The following is a 22,816-nucleotide window of genomic DNA, read 5'->3' as shown; positions in this document are numbered from 1 at the left end:
AGAATCAGACTTGAACAGTTTCCAGATGCTGTTGGCAATGTCAGCTATTATGAGGAAAATGGGGGGGAGCTGTTTCAAGAAAAGCAGGAATGGGCGGAGGCTACGGGAAGTTTCTTTTTAGATACGTCGGCCCCGCCGCAGTGTATTTACAGCTCGCAGGCTAAGTCGGCTTCATTCCCTCACCTTCCTTTGGGCAGAAATCCAGTTCCTCGACACTTGAGTGCTTTCTCTCCATCTTAAGGGCTCTGCCTTCTTATACCTGAAGTACCCAGTTCAGGTATAAGAAGAGGAATTAAGGCGTGACGGTCTGTGGGTGCACTAAAACAGTTATCCCCCCCCCCCCCCAAAAAAAGGCCCTATCTGTTGAACATGGCATCGTCCGTCAGCAAGACTGTGCTTCCTCGATCTCTGATGTGAAACGAGGAGATGGGTCCCTCCCCTCATTCAGGGTGGACCTGAGTCCCCCGGCTGCTGCCCACGCCTCCTGCACATGGAACAGGAAGGTGGACCCAGGCCTCAGTTTTCAGGTGAAGGATTATGGGGAGTTACGTGGCTTGATCCAAATCAGAGACTGTGACTGCACCATAAAAATGGTCGAGGCCCATGGGGTTCAACACGTCTTGGCAAGTGCCTTCAGAAATCAGAGCAGGTCCCCCAGTACTTGAGTGTGAAAAAAGGTAATGCTTTTGGCTTTATGTCCTTGGAACCCACCAGTAGGGGAGCGACTGCGATGAGCTGAGGAACTCCAGCCATACCTTGGGCCGTCTCTGCTGCCCCGCGTGGTTTCTGCGCCTTGGTGCCGTCCGCCAGTAGGCAGAGAAGAGTATCTGGCATTTGCTGACATCTTCGGTTTGGTTCCTGTAAGTCCTAAGATGTGAAAGGCCCCTCAGAGCTCAGCTATCATCTATGCAGTGCACATGGATGGGTTCTTTATCCCCCGAAAGCCAGAGGAGCCATGAAATACATGTTTCCTGCTTCTGCACCCTAAGTCAGCGAAACCAGGTTTCACTTCAGCAGCCTTCACTCTGCCTTCACGAATTTCAAATGTAAGGCCTCTGTGTCATAAAGCATATGCTTGATCTGGAGAGACTTGATAGATTTTGAAAACTTGTCTTTTTACTAATTTATCTATTCTCTTTGAGGCTCCTGAAGAATTTTTTTGTTAAGATCAGCTTGTCAAATATGACCCCTAAAGTGAACTTGATAGGTTGAATTGTGCAGATGACCCCAGCTGTCCCAGCTTCGCTCAGCCCAGCTGCTGAGCGTAGGAATGACAGCAGACTCAGTCTGGCGTTAGACTTTGGAGTGCTGTCACCCTGGAGTTAGTAACACCTTACACCGGACAGGCATTGGTCATGCATTTTGCTGCCAGGGACAGCTCAGCTTCTGGCTTCTTAGAGAGGATATGACATAACCTCTGTGTTTCCAGGGTGTTTGAAACCGAAGCCCTTCTACTTCCTTGCTGAGCTTAAGAGGTGACACTGGTGCCCAAAATTCCCATGGTCTTACCCGGATAAGACGTGCAGCCACTGAGGGTCAAGAAAGGCCGGTGGGTAGTGTTCCCTGTAGAGGAGTGTTGGAAGAGAGGAGCTGAGAGCTGAAACCAAGAAGCGTTTCGTTTCCACTGAAACGTGTTCTGGTGTTTGAGGAGTGAACATCTCTGCACTAATGGAACTAAGTTAAACTCCTGGATGGTAGAGCTCTTTCATTCCTCTCCCTTTATCTACCAATCCCAGCCTTGAATGTAAGATTACTAAGAAGCCACACCCTACTCCAGTGCAGTTATGATAGCCAGAAATGGTTATCTTACCAGCAAATGGCTAATATTCACTTATGGGCAGTGCACTAGTTTCCTAGGGCAGCTGTAACAAATGACTCCAAACCGGGTGGCCTAAAACAACAGTTTATTCTCTCATTATTCTGGAGCTAGAAGTCCAAAATCAGGGAGTCCGCAGGGCCATGCTCCCCCTGAAGGAGAACCTGCTCCACTTTGTCTTGTTTCTGGTGCTGCCTGCCATCCTTGGCATTGGCTTGTCGATAGTCACTCCCATCTCTGCCCCCCCCTTCAGGTAGCATTCTCTCTCTGTCTCCGTGTGCCTTCCTCTGTATCATCAAGACCCACCTTACTCCAGTAGGGTCCCCCCTACTCCATATCGGATTGAGGTCCTATCTTATTCTAGTCTGATCTCATCTTTACTTGATTACATCAGCAAAGATCCTGTTTCCAAATGAGGTCACATTCACAGGTACTGGGGATGAGGACTTCAACGTACCTTTTTGGGGGAACAGAATTCAACCCATAACAGGCAGTTTAATTTTTCCTTTCCCTTGACTTCTACGAATTTGAAAAATTGACCACGTTTCTTTCTGAAACATTATCAAATTTAAGTCAAAGGACTGCTTGTCTTGAATTGATGATCTCTTTGTTTAAAAAAAGTAATTTCCATATTTAATTGGTACAAATTGTGAAAGTCTTTAAATGCTTTGCATTTGCTTGAGGCTGATTAATGAGTAAATTTGTAAACTGTGGCTGTTTTAATTTCCCAGGGTTAATTAATGTTTACTGCACTTGGAAGGTGAAAAGACATATATAAATGCACCGTAATGTGAATCATTTTTTAATTTGTTCTTGAGCTTAAAGTTTATTCAAATAAAGATTGCTTACATCACTAAAAAAAGGCTGTTGGAGCACTATGGTAATTAGTGGAGAGGGCTCTAAACTTTGAGCTGAATTAATTACATAACATTGAAGGTGATAGTGTTTTAATACTATATATTTCAAGAATGGTAGTTATATTTTTAATCTGATTATGTAAAAAGTAAAGAGTAGAAATCAGAGATGAAAATTGATAATTATATAGTGTATTATAATTTGAGATGAAGTCTGGGTTTGTTTTTACTTTTTTTTTCAGAGCAGGGTAGAAAAAAGGTTAACTGTGCTGAGATGAAAATAACGTTTTTAAGCAACATTTTTAAAGAAAGGAAATTACTAGAAGTGCTTGTAAATTTTCAACTGGAAAAGCACCAGGGGCTTGCATGAGGTCTAGTGCTGAGACTGGGCAGTGATGACAAGGAAAGTCGGGGGGAAGGTCTCCCTAGGAAGCCAGAAGCTGAGCATCGTGGAAAGCACTTGCTTTGGGCAGTGGGATGGGTTAGCCATCCTTGGTGAGGAAGTGGTCCTCTGGGGTACGTTTCCAGCACGTTTGATGGAACACACCTTCTGGCACCAGGATCCGTGGTTCACAAGACAGCTTGACGCAGAGCTGGCCTCGGTGATACCACCCGTTTCGCTTCACCGCTGTCTGAAGAGAACATATATCCCAGGTTAAATTGGCAAAAAGGTTGAGTCTGCTTTATTTTTCATCTCCTACACAATTTTTTTCCTTTTTTCTTTGTAGAATAAAAGAATGTTTGCCTTTTTTTTTTAATCACCTCATGGATGCTAACATTGAAATGATTTAAGGGGAAAAAGACCCATAACTCTTTATTTGGGTATGAAATACCCTGCTCCTTACAGTCTTAGCAATGACCAGCAGTCTGGTGTTATTGGTAAGCACTGCTTTTAGACACTGTAAGAATTTTCATCAAAGACATGGCACTTCGCTGTGGGTGGAGCTATTCATTCTCTAGCAGAATTCAATACACAATGAATCCCTTGAGGGGAATCTAATGTGGGCTTTTCCCCAAGAAACCCCTGGAATTCTTCTGGAATCCGGGAGACCCCCGTTTCACCCTAGTCTTCCCTGTGGGCTGTTTGGTCATAGACGTGCTGTCCATGCCCATATTTTCAGTGGCTCCAGCATGTCTCCTGTGAAGTGTTGGAATCCTGTAAACTCGACAAGACTGAGTAAAACCTGTGCTTGTGCCCTGTATTAGCTCTTCTAATAGGCAAAGTGCAGGTCAAGACTAAGAACATTACCAGCCACCGGTTACCCCTTTACTTGTCCTAGCCACAGCCTCCCCTCGCACCCCACCCCCTCACGGTAACACCGTCCTTCCTTGTATCTCCTCCTTGGATGCCTTTCTGGCTTAATCACTCAGTATGCGTTTTACCCATTGTCTCCTCCCCCTTTCTTTCATGTTGACACATCACTTAAGTATCTTATAATCCCCAGATTTTCCCTCCATCCCTTCTTTTTTCTTAATAATTTACCTGTTAATTAACTGCTGGCCGCTCAGCGCGTAGAATTCCCATAGTCCAGATTCTGCTAATTGCTTACTCCTGGCGCAGGCCGGAGTGTTCTGTGCTCTGTATCCCACAAACTTCAACTTCTGGTTTCCGTTTAAGCTGCTTTCTGTTCACTGCCTCTGTGTCCCAACAGCCGGCAGCATCCCAGCTCTGCCTTGGCACATGCACTTATGTCTCTTCCTTAGCAAATCTGCAATATCACTGTCCCCAGCCCCCAAATCCCAGCTTTGTGTTTTTCACTATGTTCAGACTGTTTACCTTGCACTTGCATTGGAATTATTTTTATGCCCATCTTTCCTCTGGGCCATGGGCTCTGAGTAAAAAGAAATGGCCTTAGTTATTGCCTGCGCTGGCCTGGAAGATGGTAGATGGTTGGATTCCCAAACAGTTGAATGAGTGAATAAATGAATGAATGAGCTCATTAATTAATGATAAGATGGTTTTCTTTTTCTTGGCCCCAGAGTATTTTCCTTAAAGTGAGTCCTTCCAGCCTCCCCCACTCCTGCACTGTTAATGCGTCCCTGAAGACAGACACTCTCCATCCATCTCCGAGCCCCAGGTGCCAAGCACTTTCCGTCACCAGGCTCGGCTTCCCCTGCATTGTTAAGTGAAAACATAAATCAGCTCATGCAGAAGAGAAGGGACCATTGCTCTTCTAGAATTGTGCGCTGCAGAGCAGGTTTTGTGTTAAAGAAAACACAAATAGGCCAGGGTGCAGGAGAGCATAGAGGGCTGTTTTTTTAATCTGTGTAAATAAACATTTCCAACGAGCTATCATGTGTACATACATGCTGTGATGTCTGCAGAAACAGAAGCTCGCCCTCCCTTGTAATACATATATATTTACATTTGTATTATATTTGTATTTGTGCTGATCTTACTCACACCCTTTCCTGTTCCCCTTATAACTGACTCTGTATGGATGTAGACACTTTTGCTTTCTAACACGAGCTCACCAGCCTTGCTAACCAATACTTTATGTCCTTCTAAAGATAAAATCCGTCAATTAAGCATTTATCAGGTGAATCAGTTGAAATGCACTTTCTTCAGAGCATAGCAGAGAATGGTTGGTAGCTGTTGAGAGGGGCCATTTCCCATTCCTTTGGTTTCCTTTGGCCCCCCCCCCAGGATAGCAGTTACCCAGGTAAGATAGGCTCTCACAAGTTCGGGAAAGGACCAGGGCTTACACTGTGCAGGTTGGACAGGGCCCAGCCGTAGGGGCATCCCTCACACTCCCTCACACTCCCTTTCTCGGCAGGTGCAACTGAGGCTACAAGTTGAAGCTGAAATCCAGTCTGCACACGGCTTGACCAGCCATGTGAGCTAGTAAGGGCCTGGCCTGTATTAGAAGTAAAGGTGATGCTTTCATCTCGTCCTGCTCTCTGAATTGGTGCAGAGCTGAGGTGGAAAAAGGGGACATTATGGATTGATGCCCAGACACCACAACACCAGCAGAGAAGGCTCCAGGAGAGGATGGGCTCAGATTGTATGGAGTTGCCCAAACAACTTTGCCTTTGTTAAAATATATGCAAAGGCAGTAAAACTGTTATTTGAGTATTTTTTCAAAAATCATCTTCATCATTTTACTTTTGTGCTCACTAAAGGCATCAGCAGTTTTTGTAAACATGAAATGTGATACTGACCCAGGTCTTATTTTATTTTTTTTCAAACCAGGTTTATTTCATTTTTCCAATTTACTCTGTATCTGAGAACTTAGAAGTAAAAACAAACAAACAAAAAACTGTGCCAACTGTGCAAAACAACCAGAAAACTGAGAAATACATAGTGTACAGTGAAACAGGAGAAAAATTCCCCCTCGCGATTCCACCCGTGCCCTGGAACCTGCCATTCCCAGTCCCCGGGGCCTCTGCGTGCGTAGCAGCCTCACCGCGCGTATTCTCGTTGACCACAGTCGTAAAACTTAGGCCATAAAGCGGTGGTGGGAAGAGATGAAGTAACCGGCTCTGTAAAGGGTAAAACTATTTTTTTAAATGTTTCTCCTGGTTCTCTCTGGTGGTGGGATTGCAAGTGAATTGTCATTTCTTTTGTTTTCTACTTTTTTTGGCACTGAATTTGTTACTCTTGTAATTAGTAGCAACTGTTAGGTTTTCCTATAAAAGAAGGATCGCAGTCAAGTCCCCGTTTATGCCGCAGGGGTAGGCCCTTGAAGACATGTTTGAAGGGAGAATTCCACATGGTCATAATTAGCTTGAAACTCCTTGAGCTTAGCCATAAAAGGACGGCCAGTTTTTCCTCTAGCATGTGAAGAGACCACTGTCTCCAGGCTTGAAAACCACATGAAATAACTGACTTATATTTAGGGGAGAGGAGACATAAAAATCACTCATTTTTATTTTCGTTTGTACAGGATATGTACCTTGTATCTGCTTATGCCAGTGGTCATATATGCATGTTCACTATATATGTTGACAGTGGAAAAATCCAGATATATACAGGTTAAAGCTGGCGCTCCAGTTTTAGCTCTGCAGGACTGAACTTTTTAATATTAATACAATTCCAGACTTAAAGAAAAGTTCTGAAAATATTACAAAAAAGTCCTGGCTTTGAAACTAACTTGCAGACACATTGGCCCTTTACATCCTAAGTCTTCAGTATGTGTTTCCTCAAAAGGACATTGATTTATATGCGTGAATTACAATCTCAGCGTGGCATAGCTTCAGAAATTCTTTCTATAATAAATAAACATGGGTTTTGGTGTATACGTTAGAAGCGTTTTCCCCTTGGGACTGCTTAGGCTCCCGACGACCCAGGCTGAAGCAGGACTCCTGATGTAACCAGAAATAGGATCTGGACGTTGGCACAGACTCCACAAGTAAACAGGAAGAAGGAACCCTTTCATCTCTTTTCAGATGCTGGGGGACCTCCTGACTTTTATCTTGATTTCTGACCAGTGCCATTGGTAGGACTAAGTTGTTTGATCTACGATGTTTAAAAGTCTGGAGGAAACTTATCCGAAATGAAAAGGGACTTTTTCTATACCCTCGGTCTTAAGTCAGGCACATGGTGCTTCAGGAAAATGTCACTTGCCATGAGGGATATTCTCACAGCGATGCGTAGCCCTGTTTGTATCCCCTCTGGGGACACTTTGTTGTCATAAGTGGGCAAAGCATGCTCCATTTAAAGTTTGTGTCCAAGAAGCTCTAAAAGAAAAATAAACTCAGATTCAGACATGGAGGCTGAATTTTAAGACTGTGAGAGGTTTTGAAGATTGATGGTGTGGCTAAAAATAAGAGGACTGACCCAGTTTTCTGGAGGTCAAAGTAAAAACTAGATTTGTGGAGCAGCATTGCTCTGGGATGAGACTATGTCTATAAATTTTTTCCCAAGTTGGAAAATGCGGCAGCATCATGCAGGGCTCCCTGTCCCTGTTGGCCATGAAGTTGTCTAGTTGCTGCACCCCTGATGCAAAGAGATGTTTAGGATGACTGAGTATGCAGAATCGACCATTAATTAGCTCAAGATCTCAAGGAGTTTAAATTATCTTGAATTTGACTCCAAATTGGTGAAACCTAATAACAGTTTGTGTACCTATCATATTTTTGCCCATCTTCCAGAAGGGAAATTGAAAGGCGATAGGTGTTCAGAAGGGAACTGCTGTCGAGGATGGGCTGTCAAATGGAAGGGACAGGTAAGGCCTGGCTTAGATAAGGGAGCAGCACATGGTTGTAACAAGTGGGAAATCCCTGGCTCTCAGCTCTGCTCTGTGACTTTGGACTATGGTTTCCTCATAGGAATAACAAAATACCATTGCATTCATCACTTTCTAAATCCATCAATAACATATGCCAAACAGGATGACAGGTCATGATAGGAGTTTGTACATTTCTATTATATTAGTTACTAATCAGATTAAATAGCCAGGCTCTCCATAAAATGGAATTTTTCAAGGAATCATGAGAAGGTTGCACTGGGAATCGAGATACTTAGGTTCAGATCTCAGTTCTACCACTTGATGACTTTAAATGTATTTCTCAAGGTGGATGTCACAGTTGGCTTAACTGTCAGTGGGGGTGGTAATCCCAGCACAAAGATTGTAGTGGATATCAAATGAGGTAGTGGATGTGAAGAGGCCCCAGAAGAAGGTGTCATGGGTGCAGCTGATCTCAAGCTATCAGGATGTCCTCACATGACAGTCCATCACAGTCGGGCTGTCCCAGCGATCAAAATATCCTAATTACAGTAATCACTTGAAGGCCACAAAGGTTCTCCCCCAAATCAGCATTTCAAACAGCTGCTCCACTGCGCTATAAGCAAGTCGGTGCCTAGAAGTAGGTGTGCTCCGGCTAGGGTTGGTCTTCAGGAGGGGAGAGCCCGGCAGTGGTGCCCTCTACACTCTTACATTCTTTCTCTCAGAGTCTGAGTAACACACGCTTCCTGAACCCTTCCCTGCTCTGGCTCCTATGTCACTTCCTGCCTGACAAATGGTCTGGAAAAAACAGAAATTCATAAGTAGTCCTTCCTTCCCTGTGGTATTGAAATGTCACCTTGAATGATGGCCTCAAAGGATTGGGTTCTACAAATGACTTGGAGGGATTTCGGAGTAAGGTTTCTTCTGCCAGGGTTCTTTCTTGGCCACCCTCGTTCTCAGCTTGTTTGGGTTTGAGCCTGATTTTTATGAAAGGGACACCTGCGGCCTTTGTGTGGCTGTGCCTCTGTACAGCTGTGGTCAGGCCGTAATGTGCGTAAGAGTCGCCTGGGGATCACGTTCGCCAGCGGTCTGTTTCCCTGGCCCCAGGTGGGACCTGGGACTCTGCATTGCCACAAGCTCCCAGAGGACCCCCACGCATAGAGACAACAGGATTCAAAGGGAAGGACCTGCAAAGACCGTCTTCCAAGCTCCCCCAATTCCGTGGGTGAGGAACGCAAGGCTTCGGGAGTTTCGGAGCCCGTGGAGGCTGAGCCTGACGAACAGTTGGCAGTTGTAGGCTGGGCCGTGGGTCAGACATGCACGGAACTGTGACTGAAAAATTCAGTCCGAACTCCCGGCGCTGGCATGGGCAAAATGCCGAGAATGGGGGGCAGTTTATAGTAGAGCGTCTAGATGGGGAACAGTCACACCCCTTTAGCAACACCTCCGTGCAGCGTGGCGGCTGGGGCAGGGGGGAGGGCTAGGAGCACTTTGTACAGAGGCGTAGTCCTCGGTCCTCTCTGATGCCTAAGGAAATATTTCTTTACGAGACGAGAATTGGTCATAGGAGAGTCCCCTGTTAGATAAGTTTCAAAGGAAATTTCCATCTGGGGGAAAGGCTGCTGATAAATACGTATTTTTGTACCAGGAAGCAGAAGACTCAGAAAATGGAAAGATATTAGTAACAGCAATGCCGCTTCAATCCCGTACAAAAGAAAAAGCAGTGAGCCCAGGGGCCCCGAGGCTCACACCAGCCTCCACGTCAGACCTTTGCTAGCTGTGTCCTACACGGGCCCATGCGAGGCCAAACCTCCTCTGTGATTGGGAAAGTGTCCTCTCCACCCCAAATGTGGTCAAAGGATGGCAGAGGTGGTCCAGTAATTACAACCGAAGCTTGTAAAAGAGAGCTGATCTCATGCTTGTAAACTTTATTTTCTTGAATCCTAAAATGTGGCAGTTAAATTTTTAGAAGGAGCTTGACTGGTAGATTAATAATTAAGAGAAGAACATTAGAATTCATCTGTTTCCCATTGAGCAGCTCTTTTATGAGGCTATTTCTCTCCAAAATCATGGAAGTCTGTTGCTTTTATGAAAACAAACCATTTTAGTCATTTGAACAAGATAAAATTGCTTTTGGGTGTTTCTTTTCATGTTAGTTTCTTTGCCATATTTTAAATATTTTTGTTCTCTTTGTGATGAAGTATTTCTCCTTTACATCCTCAACACATTTTTAGAAAGGCAAGCTGTTGAGGTTTTTGTTGGATGTTTAGTATTTGAAATTAAGTATCTCTGCCCAGCCAGCTTGGCTCAGTGGTTGAGCATCGATCGACCTAGGATCCAGGAGATCACGGTTCAATGCCTGGTCAGGGCACATGCCCGGGTTGCGGGCTTGATCCCCAGTAGGGGGAACTCAGTTAAGTATCTCCACTTTTAACTGCAAAGCCCATGTGCCTGGGTAGTCATGGAAGAAAATATTTTACTGCAGAGGTAACACGGCAGTTTGGCAAACGCAGATGTTTGAAAGCTTTGGAAATCCCCAATCCATGCCATCAAAGCATTTTAATAAAATATTGCATTAATTCTAGTAAAAAGATAATCCAGCAGGGCCACCCACATAGAAGTGTGGCTTTGGTGTGATTAGTCTCACCACAGAATCCAAAAATGAAGCCCCACTCCAAATGAGCAATGACATAATCATATTTGGCTCTGGATTTTTTAATCACAGGCAGAATTGCCCGTTGCCAATCGTGTTAGCCATTGGTACAATCCTGAGCCCTTAATAATATCAAGAGGTAGCTGGCTGCCCTGCACTGTTCAAAATTGAATCCCACTCCAGCTAACAGAAATCCATCATTCCCTCTACCTCTTTTTGTCCCTTAAAACCACACTGACTTTCTTTGTTCCACATGAGATCACCAGAGGTGGTGGTTTCTGAATCTCTCCTGTTTAATTGACATGGGAATGTGGATTTCCGCCACTTTGTACCAAACATAAAAGCCTAAGTGGTTTTCACTTTGCCAAAAATATATATATAACTTTTCTTGACTATTTCTGTCATTTTCTGAAAATGAATATAATACTAAACCAGGAAGAGTAACCCCTGTGGGGCTCAACATTTGAATAGCCATTTGGAGGAAATTTCCTGCCAGTGGTACAAGAGAAAAAAAGAGAAAAGGGAGCCCCACGATTTGCCACAACTCGAAATGCCCTGGATATTTTATGAAGTACAGACGTAAGATTTTCCACTGGGACAGTTGCCTACTCCACCTTTTTACCTCCATGGCTGAGGTGGGTACAGCCCTCCCTCCAGCTGCCATGCCTGGGAAATGCCTATTTGAGGGGACAGAGCAATACTCATTCCAGGGGCCAGTGGCGTTTGAGTTGCAGCCTGTCAGAGCGGAAGGCATTGTGGAGCAGAGTTACGCTCGTGCTGCCTGGGTCCTCCGTCTACTCGGTGCATGATCGTTCCCGTGAGGAGACTCAGGGAGCCCTCCTGTGGCCGGCACTGTGCCCAGGACCTGGGTGTCAACACGAACGCTTACAGGCCCTGGGATCTTGAAGCAATTTGTTCACGCCTCCCAGCCTGTCTCCTGTCCTGTGGAGATCAGAATGCCCGTCTCGTAAAGTCTGCGGAGGATCTCAGAGGATGGGAATATTCAAGGTGGCCTTGAGAGAGCTCATATACTTTAGATCATCAGAGATGGGCCTCTCGGGTGGCAGGAACAGAGAACAAAGGTGTCCTGATGGGAATGCATGATCAGTTGGGGATAATCCAGGACGTCTGGGACGCTCAGTCTGAGAGCTGTGGTGTTACGATCCTGACACCGATTCTGATGTGCGGGTTCCCCCCCGCACCAAGCAATTCTCCAGCATCAGCTGAGTGTCCTACACTTCAACCCAGTTCTGACACTGTTTATCTGGAGACAGTGGCAGATCCCACAGGTAAAAGACCAGGCCCACAAGACTCCCCCCCCCCCAACCATAGTCAATAGCAAATCTAGATTGTCACCTGGGCTTCTGATGGCCAGTTATAAACTGGATCTTCCACCCACCACCTCCTCGGGTTCTATTAATCTAGAGTGGCTCCCAGAACACAGAGAAACATTTTCCTCACTAGATCAGTCTATTCTAAAAGGAACAGCCAGGTGGAAGAGATGCACAGGACACAGTGTGGAGGAAGGGTGCTGAGCATCCATGCCCTCTCCCGGGCATCCCTCTCCCTGCATCTCCATGTGCTCACCAACCTGGAATCTCTCTGAACCTGTCCTTTGGGGTTTTTATGGAGGTTTCAATACATAGGCATGAGTGATTGAATCATTGCCCTTTGACGATTGAATTCAATCGCCAAAGAAGTCAGGAGGAACAAGCTTAGTAACTGCGTAGGCAAGACAAAGAGAAACCCCTTGCCGACAGAGAAAGCGATGATAATGCCTGAAGGCACCGAGAGCAGCATGGTGGAGCCAAAAGCAGGTCATGATGAAGGTTATCCCCCTTCAAGATGAACGAGTAAGCACCAGTAATTATTCCAGAAGATCCTTCTTTAATATTTTAAGTGTTTAACAGGCACAAGCATAAGATTTATATAAAAGAAGTGCCGATTTAATCTGTTGAAGCAGACACTGGCTAAGTTATTAGCCATTACCTGTGACTCTGGTAAGACATGAAAAAGTTGGAAGAAATCTAATGGGGCCTTTTATCCATGTGGGAAAGGTCATTGCGAGCATCAGATATTGAATTTTAGAATGGCCCGCGGTGGGTAGATATATATTATGGCTCAAATTAGACTTCAAAAGAACTGATTTGCTTGGGATTTCATCGTTTAAAATAATATCTTGCAATAAAACCAACTCCATACAAGGATATTAATCTCGTGCGTTAATGCTATTCTGTCAAATTGTTTTAATAGATACATTTGAACAGAATTTTAATTTTTCAGATAATTTTTTTTTCAATTTACAGGAGAATGTGAAAGATGATAGTAAAATATTACAAATCAAATTTAAATCCTGATTCTATTTTCTGTATTTTCTACAGCATAGTACTAACCAATGATTGGTTTGAAATATATAATACGGTAAACTCTTAACAGAGTTATGACTGGAAAATAAGATATTCTGATTAATCTAATATTGTTGGTAGCGCATGTGCTACTTATGAGTGTCTAATTTTTAAAAATATCTCACACAGAAAAACCTGGTGAATCTTTGGCGACACAATAGGAGATTCGCACATCTTGCGATACCCTGTTTTTAAAGCAATAATTACACGGGTATAAGGTTATATTCCAAGCTTTTTTTTCCTATAAAAATGCATTTCAATAATGAAATATATAATTTGGGAATATTCACTAGTCTACAAGAACTTCAAGCATGTCAGTTATGTTCCTTAAAGTTGAATTTGTTTAGTCACTTTGATAAAGGGTAACTGATAGCACTTTTCAAAAAAAGAAGCAGCTGAAGATTAAGGCAGAATATTTGCTTCGAGATCACATGAGGCATGTTGGGAGGGAGGTACTTTTAGTCCTTGGAAGAGGAGGCTGGAGCAGAGCTCCGCGTGTGCAAGGCCACAACCGTAGGGCAAGGGGACTGTTTCTCTGTCGCCTCAGAACATAGATCATGCAGCAGCCAGGGGAGCCTTTGGGGAAGACAGACTTGTTCAAGGCAAAACTGCGAACTATTCGAGAACGAAGCAGGCTGCCCATCTGTTAGGCTGCTCTGGTTATTACACGTGTTCAGAGAAAGGCTGGGGATTCACTGGGTTTGTCCTTTGGCGTGAAAGAAATGCCCCTGTATACTGCGGCATGCACATCACCAAAGCACACTGTTGGTGCCCGAGGATCATAGTTTACTGGGAGAATCTAACTGTAGGAGGAGGAAATGACCAGTTAGCTCTCCAGGCCTTTCCCCACTGGAAGGAGCGTCAGCCCGGGCCTAAGCCATTCTCCCTGGGCTCGCATCCCGCCTTGGGCACTTGCTAGCTATGACTTTGCACACGTGGCTTAACTACCATGCGCCTCAGCTTTCACATCTGTGAAATGGATATGATAACGGTACCGCCTCGTGGCTCTCCATGAGATCATGCGTGGCTTTGTCTTGTTTCAGATGAACTGCTGCAGAAGGAGCAGAACTACTCGGACGACGTCTTGGCCAACATGATCAGTGAACCAAGAATCAGTTATGGAAATGATGCTCTCATGCCGTCCTTGACTGAAACCAAAACCACCGTGGAGCTGCTTCCCGGGAACGGAGAGTTCAGCCTGGACGAGCTCCAGCCCTGGCATCCTTTCGCGGTCGACCCTGTGCCAGCCAACACAGAAAACGAAGGTAAGGGGCCCAGGTGTATATACAGCTCTCGAATGTCCCGAAGGGGGGGACTTCTGATATGAATTTTTAAAAACACTTTCTGATTGAGAGGTATTGTGTTGCTTCTGGAATGAAAGCCCAGTATTCAATTTGTGTTTATGAGACAGTGGCCTAGAATGCCAACTTTTGAAGAAAATGGACAGGCGATGAAATTATGGAAATCACAGTTCACAAAGTGAAGAGAGAAGTCTCAGTGGGGCCTGCCTGCATAAATGGAGGTTTAAAAGGCACTAAAATAGGTTTCATTTTGGTTGTTTCTTCTAGTGCATTAAACTTCAGATTACATTAAATGTTAAAGGCAAAGATAGAGAACACTTATGAAATGTAATTTTGCTTAAGAGGTCCACAATTTTGTATTTAGAAAGTGAAATATAAAGCAGCTGTCAAAATTAAGGTGCAAGTTGTTCTAAGTGGTTTTTCCGGTGACAGTGCAGAGAAGTAAAATTTTCTTTGTCTTACTTTGCACATTGGATAATGTGCTTTCTTTCAGATTTCTTAGTAGAAACTTTCAAATAATATCTATTTAGAAGAGAGCATCTTGGGTGTGTTTTTTTTTTCCATGTCAAAAGTATAAAATGTTGAACACAGGAACACCTTGATTTTGAGATACTAATAGCATGTTTTTCAAGAACATACTAAGATTTTACCTGTGATTTTCTTTGTTAAAGGAGCAACCTTTGATGGTGGTAATATTTGTAATATGGGTATTTGTAGTGTGGACAACTCAAAATGCAGTTAGTTACTCCTCAGACTAACTCTAAATCCAACATTAGACCTTCAGTGCACTAGAGAGTTGTTTTTTTAAAGAACCATTGCAGAAAAATCTTCATAGAAACTGATTTCATAATGTGATTAATCACCCCAAATTTGTTTTATTAATTTGAAAAAGGATACCTTATAGTGATAATTCCAGATCCGAACAACAATATTATTCATGACATAAAAATAATTAAGATTTGTTAAAAATTCTTACATAGAGGAAAAAATTTTAAGGACTTTAGTTATCAAAGACCAGAGTAACTTTCTTATTAAATTGTGATAGAATGCCATTGAATCATTTTTTACAGGTGGATACATTTTGGCTATTTAAATCCTCATCATGCAGTCCCTAATGAGAACTGTTTGTGGAAAATGTCCAATCTTATTTGTAAATTGAATGTACACGAGATTTCCTCTTTTCATTTAGATTTTACATTCAGTTGTTGGACTGAGGGAGAAATAGGTAACACGTCTGAAGTCTAACAAACTTTTCTGGTAGACAATTACTGTGCTTAGTGTCCTTTACAGCAAATAATGTTAAATGTTTGGTATGTCATTTATGTCCAAGAGTTAGCTTTTTATGAAAAAATTTTAAATATATAGATTATACTCTTGTTGTTTTTTTTACAGAATTTCTAATCAATTTCTCATAATTTAAGACCTTTTCATTTTTTTTTCAAATATATAGCTTCTGTAAATGAAATAGTCATTTAATATTTTCTATTATTTATTGATCTTGGAAAAGTAGGGTAAAACATACTTCAGCACCTACCTAAATCATTTTTATGAACACAGACACACACACACACACACACAACGACGACTGAAAATTATAATTTGTTTACGGTAAAGTTTGTAGAAAGAGATTTAGAAAGCCAAAGCTAAAATAAGAGCACAGTAAAATGAGTTTACAGAAATGACTGCGTTTGTTATAAGTGGTATTTCTCTTAAACGTTGTAAATTCTTGGACATGTGGACAGTACATGTACAGAACTGAACAGAAATCAAGGACACTCAAGCCCTATGTTAACTTTTCAAACTCAGGGACTACCGTGAAACACAGCGAGCCTAGTGCCGTGCAGTGCGCTATGGAACAGCAGAGCATTGCGTATCAGCCTCGGTGCTGCATTTCCTCAATTCCAAATGTTCCCTTTACTTTCTCGCTCTGTCGGATGAGAACTGGACTGCTTTATATATGAATATCAGCCCACACATTTTCTTGGTGTCTTTAAGGTCAATTTAACTTGGCACTTATCATATTAGTAGTATGAGTAGTACCACCAGTTAAGTAAATCTGCCTTTATATGCCCTAAACATTTTATCTTGACTTATATGTATTCATAGACAAATATGAGATCTCCATCAAAATTATATGCATTCTGTTAAGTATGCTGCCTATATCAAAAACATTAAATAGTATCCAAACTGATCCATTTTGTTTAGGAAAAAAAAAAGTATTGTTCCTTTTAAGTCGAAATGATAAGGAGGAACCATGTCACCAAAGCACTTTCCTAAGTAAATCCTAAAGCCATAATGATTCCCCTCCCACCTTTGCCCTCCTCTTGCCAAATAATCCAAACAAAGATCAGATTAACTATACTAGATTTCCCCAAAATGATCACTTTTGGAAGGCCAAGAACAATACAATTTGGTGGAGGTACCCAGAACACTAATGAACTAAACCCCTCTGCTCAGACATAGACTCCAAGAGTGGCCATTGGGCTCAGATTCCTAACAACACATACATTGTGGAATTGTTCCTGGGAGACAACACCCATGCACACAAATGTGAGGAAACACACACAGACACACACAAATACACACATACACATACACACATACACCAGGCCCTTGGGTATTGCCAGGTGCTTCTGGATTCTTGACCCAGGCTATTGCATTCCTAGGCCTGATCCAAAGAGCTGATATTGTTGTAAAATAAAAATCTGTTATTGATAAACAGGAAAATCTTATATAAAAGTATTAGAGGCAATAACAGAATCCCAGAGCTTGCGTTCTGGTTCTCACTGTTACCAGACCCAACATCCATTTTATAACATTTTGAAAAGCCTTCTTAATGATGAATCTTAAAATGGACTAACAGAGTTTAGGGGGGAAATCACTATAAGGGATCTAATTTTTAATAAGTGTTTCCTCATGTAAGAGTTCAGCCTCGACTACTAGTGGCACAGTCAGGTGTCTGTCCTACGTGGATGTGACAAATACAGATGCCAACTGCTTCAGGGCTGATTCCATGATTCAGCTTCTACAAGCAGCAGTGACGTGATTTTCTAAAATAGTGAGTAACTCTTGGGAAAGCCCTAAATAAAACAGTCTTCCCTCAATTAACCCAGTGGTGAGCTCCTGGAATATCCATGTTACAGTAAGAACTGTGCAAAAATGCTTTGTGTTTGTTTATAAAACTGAGTTAGGTCTGGACTCACATAATCATAAATATGAGAAATCATACAGGATACAGGACAATTTTTATTTGTGGCACTGCCCCGTGCCCGGCATTTAACATCCCCAGGCCCCATCTACTAAAGCCAGGAGTGCCCTCCCTCCTGCAGTCTAGTGACAACCAAAACCACCTCCACATCCCCCACTTTCCCCCAGGATAGTGTTCCTCCCACCCCCCCACTTTTGAATGATGTGGATCAGAGTTTAAATTCCAGCTCTGCTGTGTATTGTGGACAAGTTACAGAGCCTCTCTGGCTATTTCCTAGTCCGTAAAAAAAAAAAAAAAAAAAAAAAGCTGATAATAACTCCTAACTAAAGTTAGGGTATGAGCATTAAATGAGGTGGCAGGTAAAACTCTTAGCAAAGTGCCCGTGACATAGTATGTGTTTAGCGGTAGGTTTTGTTTTAGGTTTTGTTTTTTTTTCTCCAAATAGAACCAGGATCTTATTAGAGTGGTTTTACCAGCTTGTTTCAAGGAGAATCACTCTATGGCCAAAATGGTATATCCTTTTAATTAATATAACAGGCTACATACAGGGTGGGGCAAAAGGTTTACAGTTATTCATATGGAAAATAATACAATAATTAATACGTAACAATACAAGAATAAATTCTGTGTTTTATGTACTCACAACTGTGAACTTATTTTTGTCCTGCCCTGTGTGGTAAAATCTTACCCTTTCTATCCTCTTGTCTCCCTTTTTTCCCTCTTTCCAGAGCCCTGTTTCTTGTGAATCTTACAGACATGCGCTCACACACGGAGCTATTGGAAATATCTAGAATTCTCAAAGGATTTCCTTCCATTGTTCATATGCTCCTTATCACTGGAGCTTCACACGCTTCCCAAAAATGTGGGTTTTTTTCTTAAGAACAATCAGTGATGTCCCAATAGAGGGTCCGACACCCAGACGTTCTTTAAATTTACATTGAAAAAAATAATCATATCACAAACACGGTTTTGCAGTATTTCTGGCCCTTCGACCAGCTGCGATTTGCCTGAAGAGATTTTTATTCTGTGGTTTTTTTCCAGTCCACAAAACTGAACTGGCTAAACCAAAGTGCAGCTGGTGTTCCTAACACTGTTTTCTCAGGGATAGTGAAATCATTGGCTGAATGCGTTTGTGTTGGTAGCGTCTGAGCGTGTTGTTTTTTATGACCGCCTGAGCCGGCCAGCCGGGAAGGGCAGTGTGGCCACCAGCAAGTCTCTGTGGCCCACAGGCAGCTCCTTTGTCTACACGGCATCCGTAAAATACTAGAGTGTTCTCAGCGAGGCGCAGCAGGTCTTGTGAGGCTGCATGTATGTGATCACGAAGCGAAGTTCCCTCTGCCCTGCTTTTCCCTGGCCATGAAAAGCAGCAAGCGCATCACTGTCAGCGGTGAAATCAAGATTTAATAAAGGCTTTCATTAAACCTGAGAGCCAGGCCTCTTCAGGCCTCTCTTTGTGCAGAACTGGCTTGCTGCTGCTTCCTCCGTCACCTGGGGCCGGGCGGGGAGGCTGCGAGGGCAGTGCTTAGCTTAGAATTGGTCTGTTACCAGCAACGCCAGGACTAACAAACTCCCAAGGCCCAGCACTTCAGTCATCCTGTTTCTCTCTTCTGCGGAAAGTTCTGATCCTAAGCTGCTGAAGGCAGAGAAATAACACATTTCTGATTAAGGTTTATTTTAACTCCTTAAGGTGGTGTGTTTCTTACTATTCATTTACTAAACGGCCAGTGTAAAATGTTGTGAACATTCTATGGATACCACCTTCTGGTTTAACAATAGTCCTTTTGGAAAATTAGGAAGTCTTTGCAGTAGATTGGGAAGAAATGCAGCACCCTGTCTTGCCGATACATGCTCTTTTTCCCCCCAATGATATCGTAATTGTCTTTTTAAAAAATGTATCCGTGTCTGCTCACCGGACACAAGAGTTACTTACGTTTTCAGTATGAATTCTTACTGAACCAACTTCAAACTATTAAAGCAGCCTAGGGGGTAAGTGACTAAAACTAGTACTGTTTCATCTTCCCGAAAAAGAGAAAAGGTTTTGTTACTGGTTTCAAATGCTACACATACATTGACCAAAAAAAGGAAGAGAAACTTAGAGGAACGGTCTCCCCACCCAGAAATAACTGATGATAATTTTTGGCGGTTATACGTTTTGGACTTTTTTCTATGCACACTTGACACTTTTCCGTATTCCCCTAAGTAGCTGTGGAATCCTGCTTAATAATCACTTATAAGGCTCTTCCTCATGTCTCTGCACAGCTGAGCCCTGGAGAAACCCTGTTGACTTGGGACAGAACTGAGAATCGGGGAGAATGCGCCTTGCCCAGGATCACAGACAATAAGTGGAGGCGTTAAGGGGGGACCCTGAGGCTGGACCAGCTTCTCAAGCTGCATTTAAACCCCAGACTCAGCTGCTTCCCTCCGAGTCACGTGCGGTTTCTGATGATTTAACCACCAGCCAGTGTGCTCACCCCTTAGTTACTTCTCGGCTCTGTAATGTGCTTTCCTGTATTCTTATCTTCCGTGGAAGCACCATCTGGGGCCTTTGTGGGGAAACTCAGACAGTACAATCATTTTTCGGTTACCTCCATTTTACGAAGAGAAAGTCCATTACTCTCTGCGGTTGCAGATGGGGGGAAAGAAGGCGAAATATAGAGAAACTGTATTGTTCAAGTGTATTTGTGAGTTGCAGAAGGAAGTATGTCCTAATCTAATACACGAATTAGGTACTAGAAAAAAATCGTCCTCACAGCAACAGCTGTTACAGAATATTTGATAAAGAGTATTTAATAAATGTGGCTTTACAGTATTTGAGAGCTTCTGAAACCAGCAATGCCAGAACTAACAACCTCACAATGCCCAGAACTTCAGCCATCCCGTTTCTCTCCTCTTCTCGGGAAGGTTTTGATCCTAAGCTGCTGAAGGCAGAGAAATAACTCATTTCTGATTAAGGTTTATTTTAACTCTTTAAGGTGGTGTGTTTCTTACTGTTCATTTACTAAACGGCCAGTGTAAAATGTTGTGAACACTCTATGGACACCACCTTCTGGTTTAACAAGTAATAGTCTGTTTGGAAAATTAGAAAGTATTAAATTAGAGGTTTTAAATTTTTCCCCCTCATTACAATTAGAAGTTGCGGATGTTATTATTTTTATTTTACACATGAAGGAACAGCCTCAGAAGTGACCATTTGCCCCAAATCACGTCCATTGTAAAAGTCAGGTTTCGCTGCCCCCCACCCCTCCTTTCTCCTGTACCAGGCCGCCGTCTGCAGGACAAAGGACCAAACCACGTTTCTCTTTGGATTCATCCAAACGTCTTAGTATTCACAGAACACGATTTTCTCATATTTTGAAGACTGGGCATGCTGTCACTTTCTTTCCTCTCACTGGCCCCACCGACATGTGTTACGTTCAAAAGCAACCTGGGTTTATTACAATCCCCGCTTGCACGCCTGGGCTGTGCCCATCAGTGAGCTGCGCGGTCTCCCTGAAACCGCTGATCCATCGAGCAGCCTTGTCTCCCCACAGACACCTTCGCTCCCTCTGCCCCACCTTCCTGTTTCCCAGGCCTTACCCCAGGGGCTCGTCCCCTCTCCTGGCTTCATCTGCCCCTTGTCCGTATATTAATCCTAAAAGCTTTGGTCCTCTCCCTGGCCTGTTTTCTTCGAAGACCAGTGTTGAAGTTCAAGTTAACATTTCTGAGAATCAGAAGCAGTTTGGAAATCGCGGCCAGCGGTAGACAATGGTGGGCACTATGGTTCCGCCTGCGCTGTTTCCTTTGGGCCAGGCCCAGGCTACGCACACAAGAGAAATTGTGCAAGTCAACAAATCCGAAAGGAAGTATCAGTATTTCACACATTTCAACTGTATGTCATCTATTCAACGGAAGCCAGCTTTTAACAGAGACGGAGACAGACTGACTTACTTTCTGGTTTCTCTCTTTTACTCTCAAACTGGGAACAAATTTGATTCACTAAATGGCAGGTGATGTGGTGAAACCTTTCTCTCCAGATAAATTCATATTTGCATTTCCCCTGGAGATTTAACGGAGTCCTTTGTAGTTAATTAGCTGTAAAATAAGACTGGACAGTGGTCAAAGGAGGTATCTTTACGATTTTCTTCTGGGCTGGGTATAATCTATTTTATTTCTAATCAAAAACTATCTGTAAACTTGCTGAGAGGGAAATCCACACTCCCCTCCCCCCAGCTCCTCTTTGATGTGCTGTGTATCCTGGTGAGTGCTTTTGTGAGAAAACTAAGGAGTGGGACTGGCCCAGAGGAAGAGCCATACGCCTTTGGAAGTGGTCCCCCCCATGCTCGGGACTAACTCACTGAGGTTCTTTTTTCCAGCCGCCCCTCTTTTATAACTTGTGTATTGCACATGCTTCTCCCTGCTCTGTGTTCAGGAGCCTCGACTCACCATCTCGATTTGTCTTGTTTGCTTTCCGTGTCTCTTGCTTCCTGCGCCCAGTCCAGCCTGTTGACGCCCGCCCTGCTGCCGACCGAGGACTGACCACTCGACCAGGTATAGCCCGGGTACCTCCCACCTCTCAGCACCTTTCGCTTGAGCTTCAGCGGATGCCGCCCCCTTTCCTCATTGTCAGCCTCCCTAAAATGCACAAATTGAGAAACAGAGTTTGAAACGACGTGGAAACCAAACTTTCTAAAAGTCCCCTTTGCTTTTCCTTACGCTTTATTTCGTAAGTTTTGTTTTTTTTCTTTCTGAGCTTTCCTTTTCAAACAATGAAAGAGAGCCCTGCCAACAATTTTTTTTCTTTTGTCTTTTTTAAGTGGAAAGGATTCTTTAGAGCCTGTCTGTCTGCAGACATGGAACCCCCCGCAGGTGCAGGTTCTGTCTGGTGGCGACTTGGTTACTGCGATGAGCAGGTCATACTTTCTTGTTGGATCTGAATGGCCCTTTTCTAACTGAACCAGGCTCACACTTCAACCAGTTCCTCAAGGAGTCGTGACTTTCTAAAAATATCCGAATGGGAATATCTCCATAGCCCAGAAATATTCACATTTCCTCCTTTGTAGGTTGTGTCTACTTAATCTCAGTGGTGGCTAAAATGGCACAGCGGGTGTCCATGCATAATTTTATATACAAGTCCTCTATTTCTCATGCTACTTAAAATCCCCATTAACACCAAATGGGCGCTTCTTTTTTTACACTTTCCCAAGCATTGAGCAGATACGTGTTTTCACTCTTCGATCTGTTTTTAGTCTATGTCTCAAACTTAGTTTTAAGAATAATATCACACCACAGCAGGGGCTCATGCAGGCCTGATTTTACTCCACGCACAACCTCACCCAACCATAGGTAGTGTTGTCAACGACTCCAAAGGAGCAGAGGAGTTACTGAGCTGACAAACCTGTATGTCCTGGGGAACGTTTCCTCCTAACTATGCA

The 22,816-nt window shown here is 43.3% G+C and overlaps 1 protein-coding gene across 4 annotated transcripts in view; it reads left to right on the top strand.

Moving 5' to 3' along the window:
* APP (amyloid beta precursor protein) overlaps positions 1-22,816 on the top strand; it is a 192,010-nt gene that overhangs the window by 152,364 nt on the left and 16,830 nt on the right. For 2 of the 4 annotated variants that reach the window (XM_016197635.2, XM_016197633.2), the window contains 2 exons: positions 13,940-14,161; positions 21,879-21,932. In XM_016197635.2, coding sequence (XP_016053121.2) covers positions 13,940-14,161; positions 21,879-21,932 — 276 coding nt within the window. The remainder of the gene's footprint in view (positions 1-13,939; positions 14,162-21,878; positions 21,933-22,816) is intronic. The other 2 variants (XM_016197637.2, XM_016197634.2) reach the window with 1 other exon arrangement.

Source organism: Miniopterus natalensis, chromosome 6 (genome assembly GCF_054644295.1).
Source record: "Miniopterus natalensis isolate mMinNat1 chromosome 6, mMinNat1.hap1, whole genome shotgun sequence".
Taxonomy (NCBI): Eukaryota; Metazoa; Chordata; class Mammalia; order Chiroptera; family Miniopteridae; genus Miniopterus; species Miniopterus natalensis.
The sequence above is the reverse complement of the archived record's forward strand: the minus strand, read 5'-3'. Positions and strand labels throughout refer to the sequence as shown.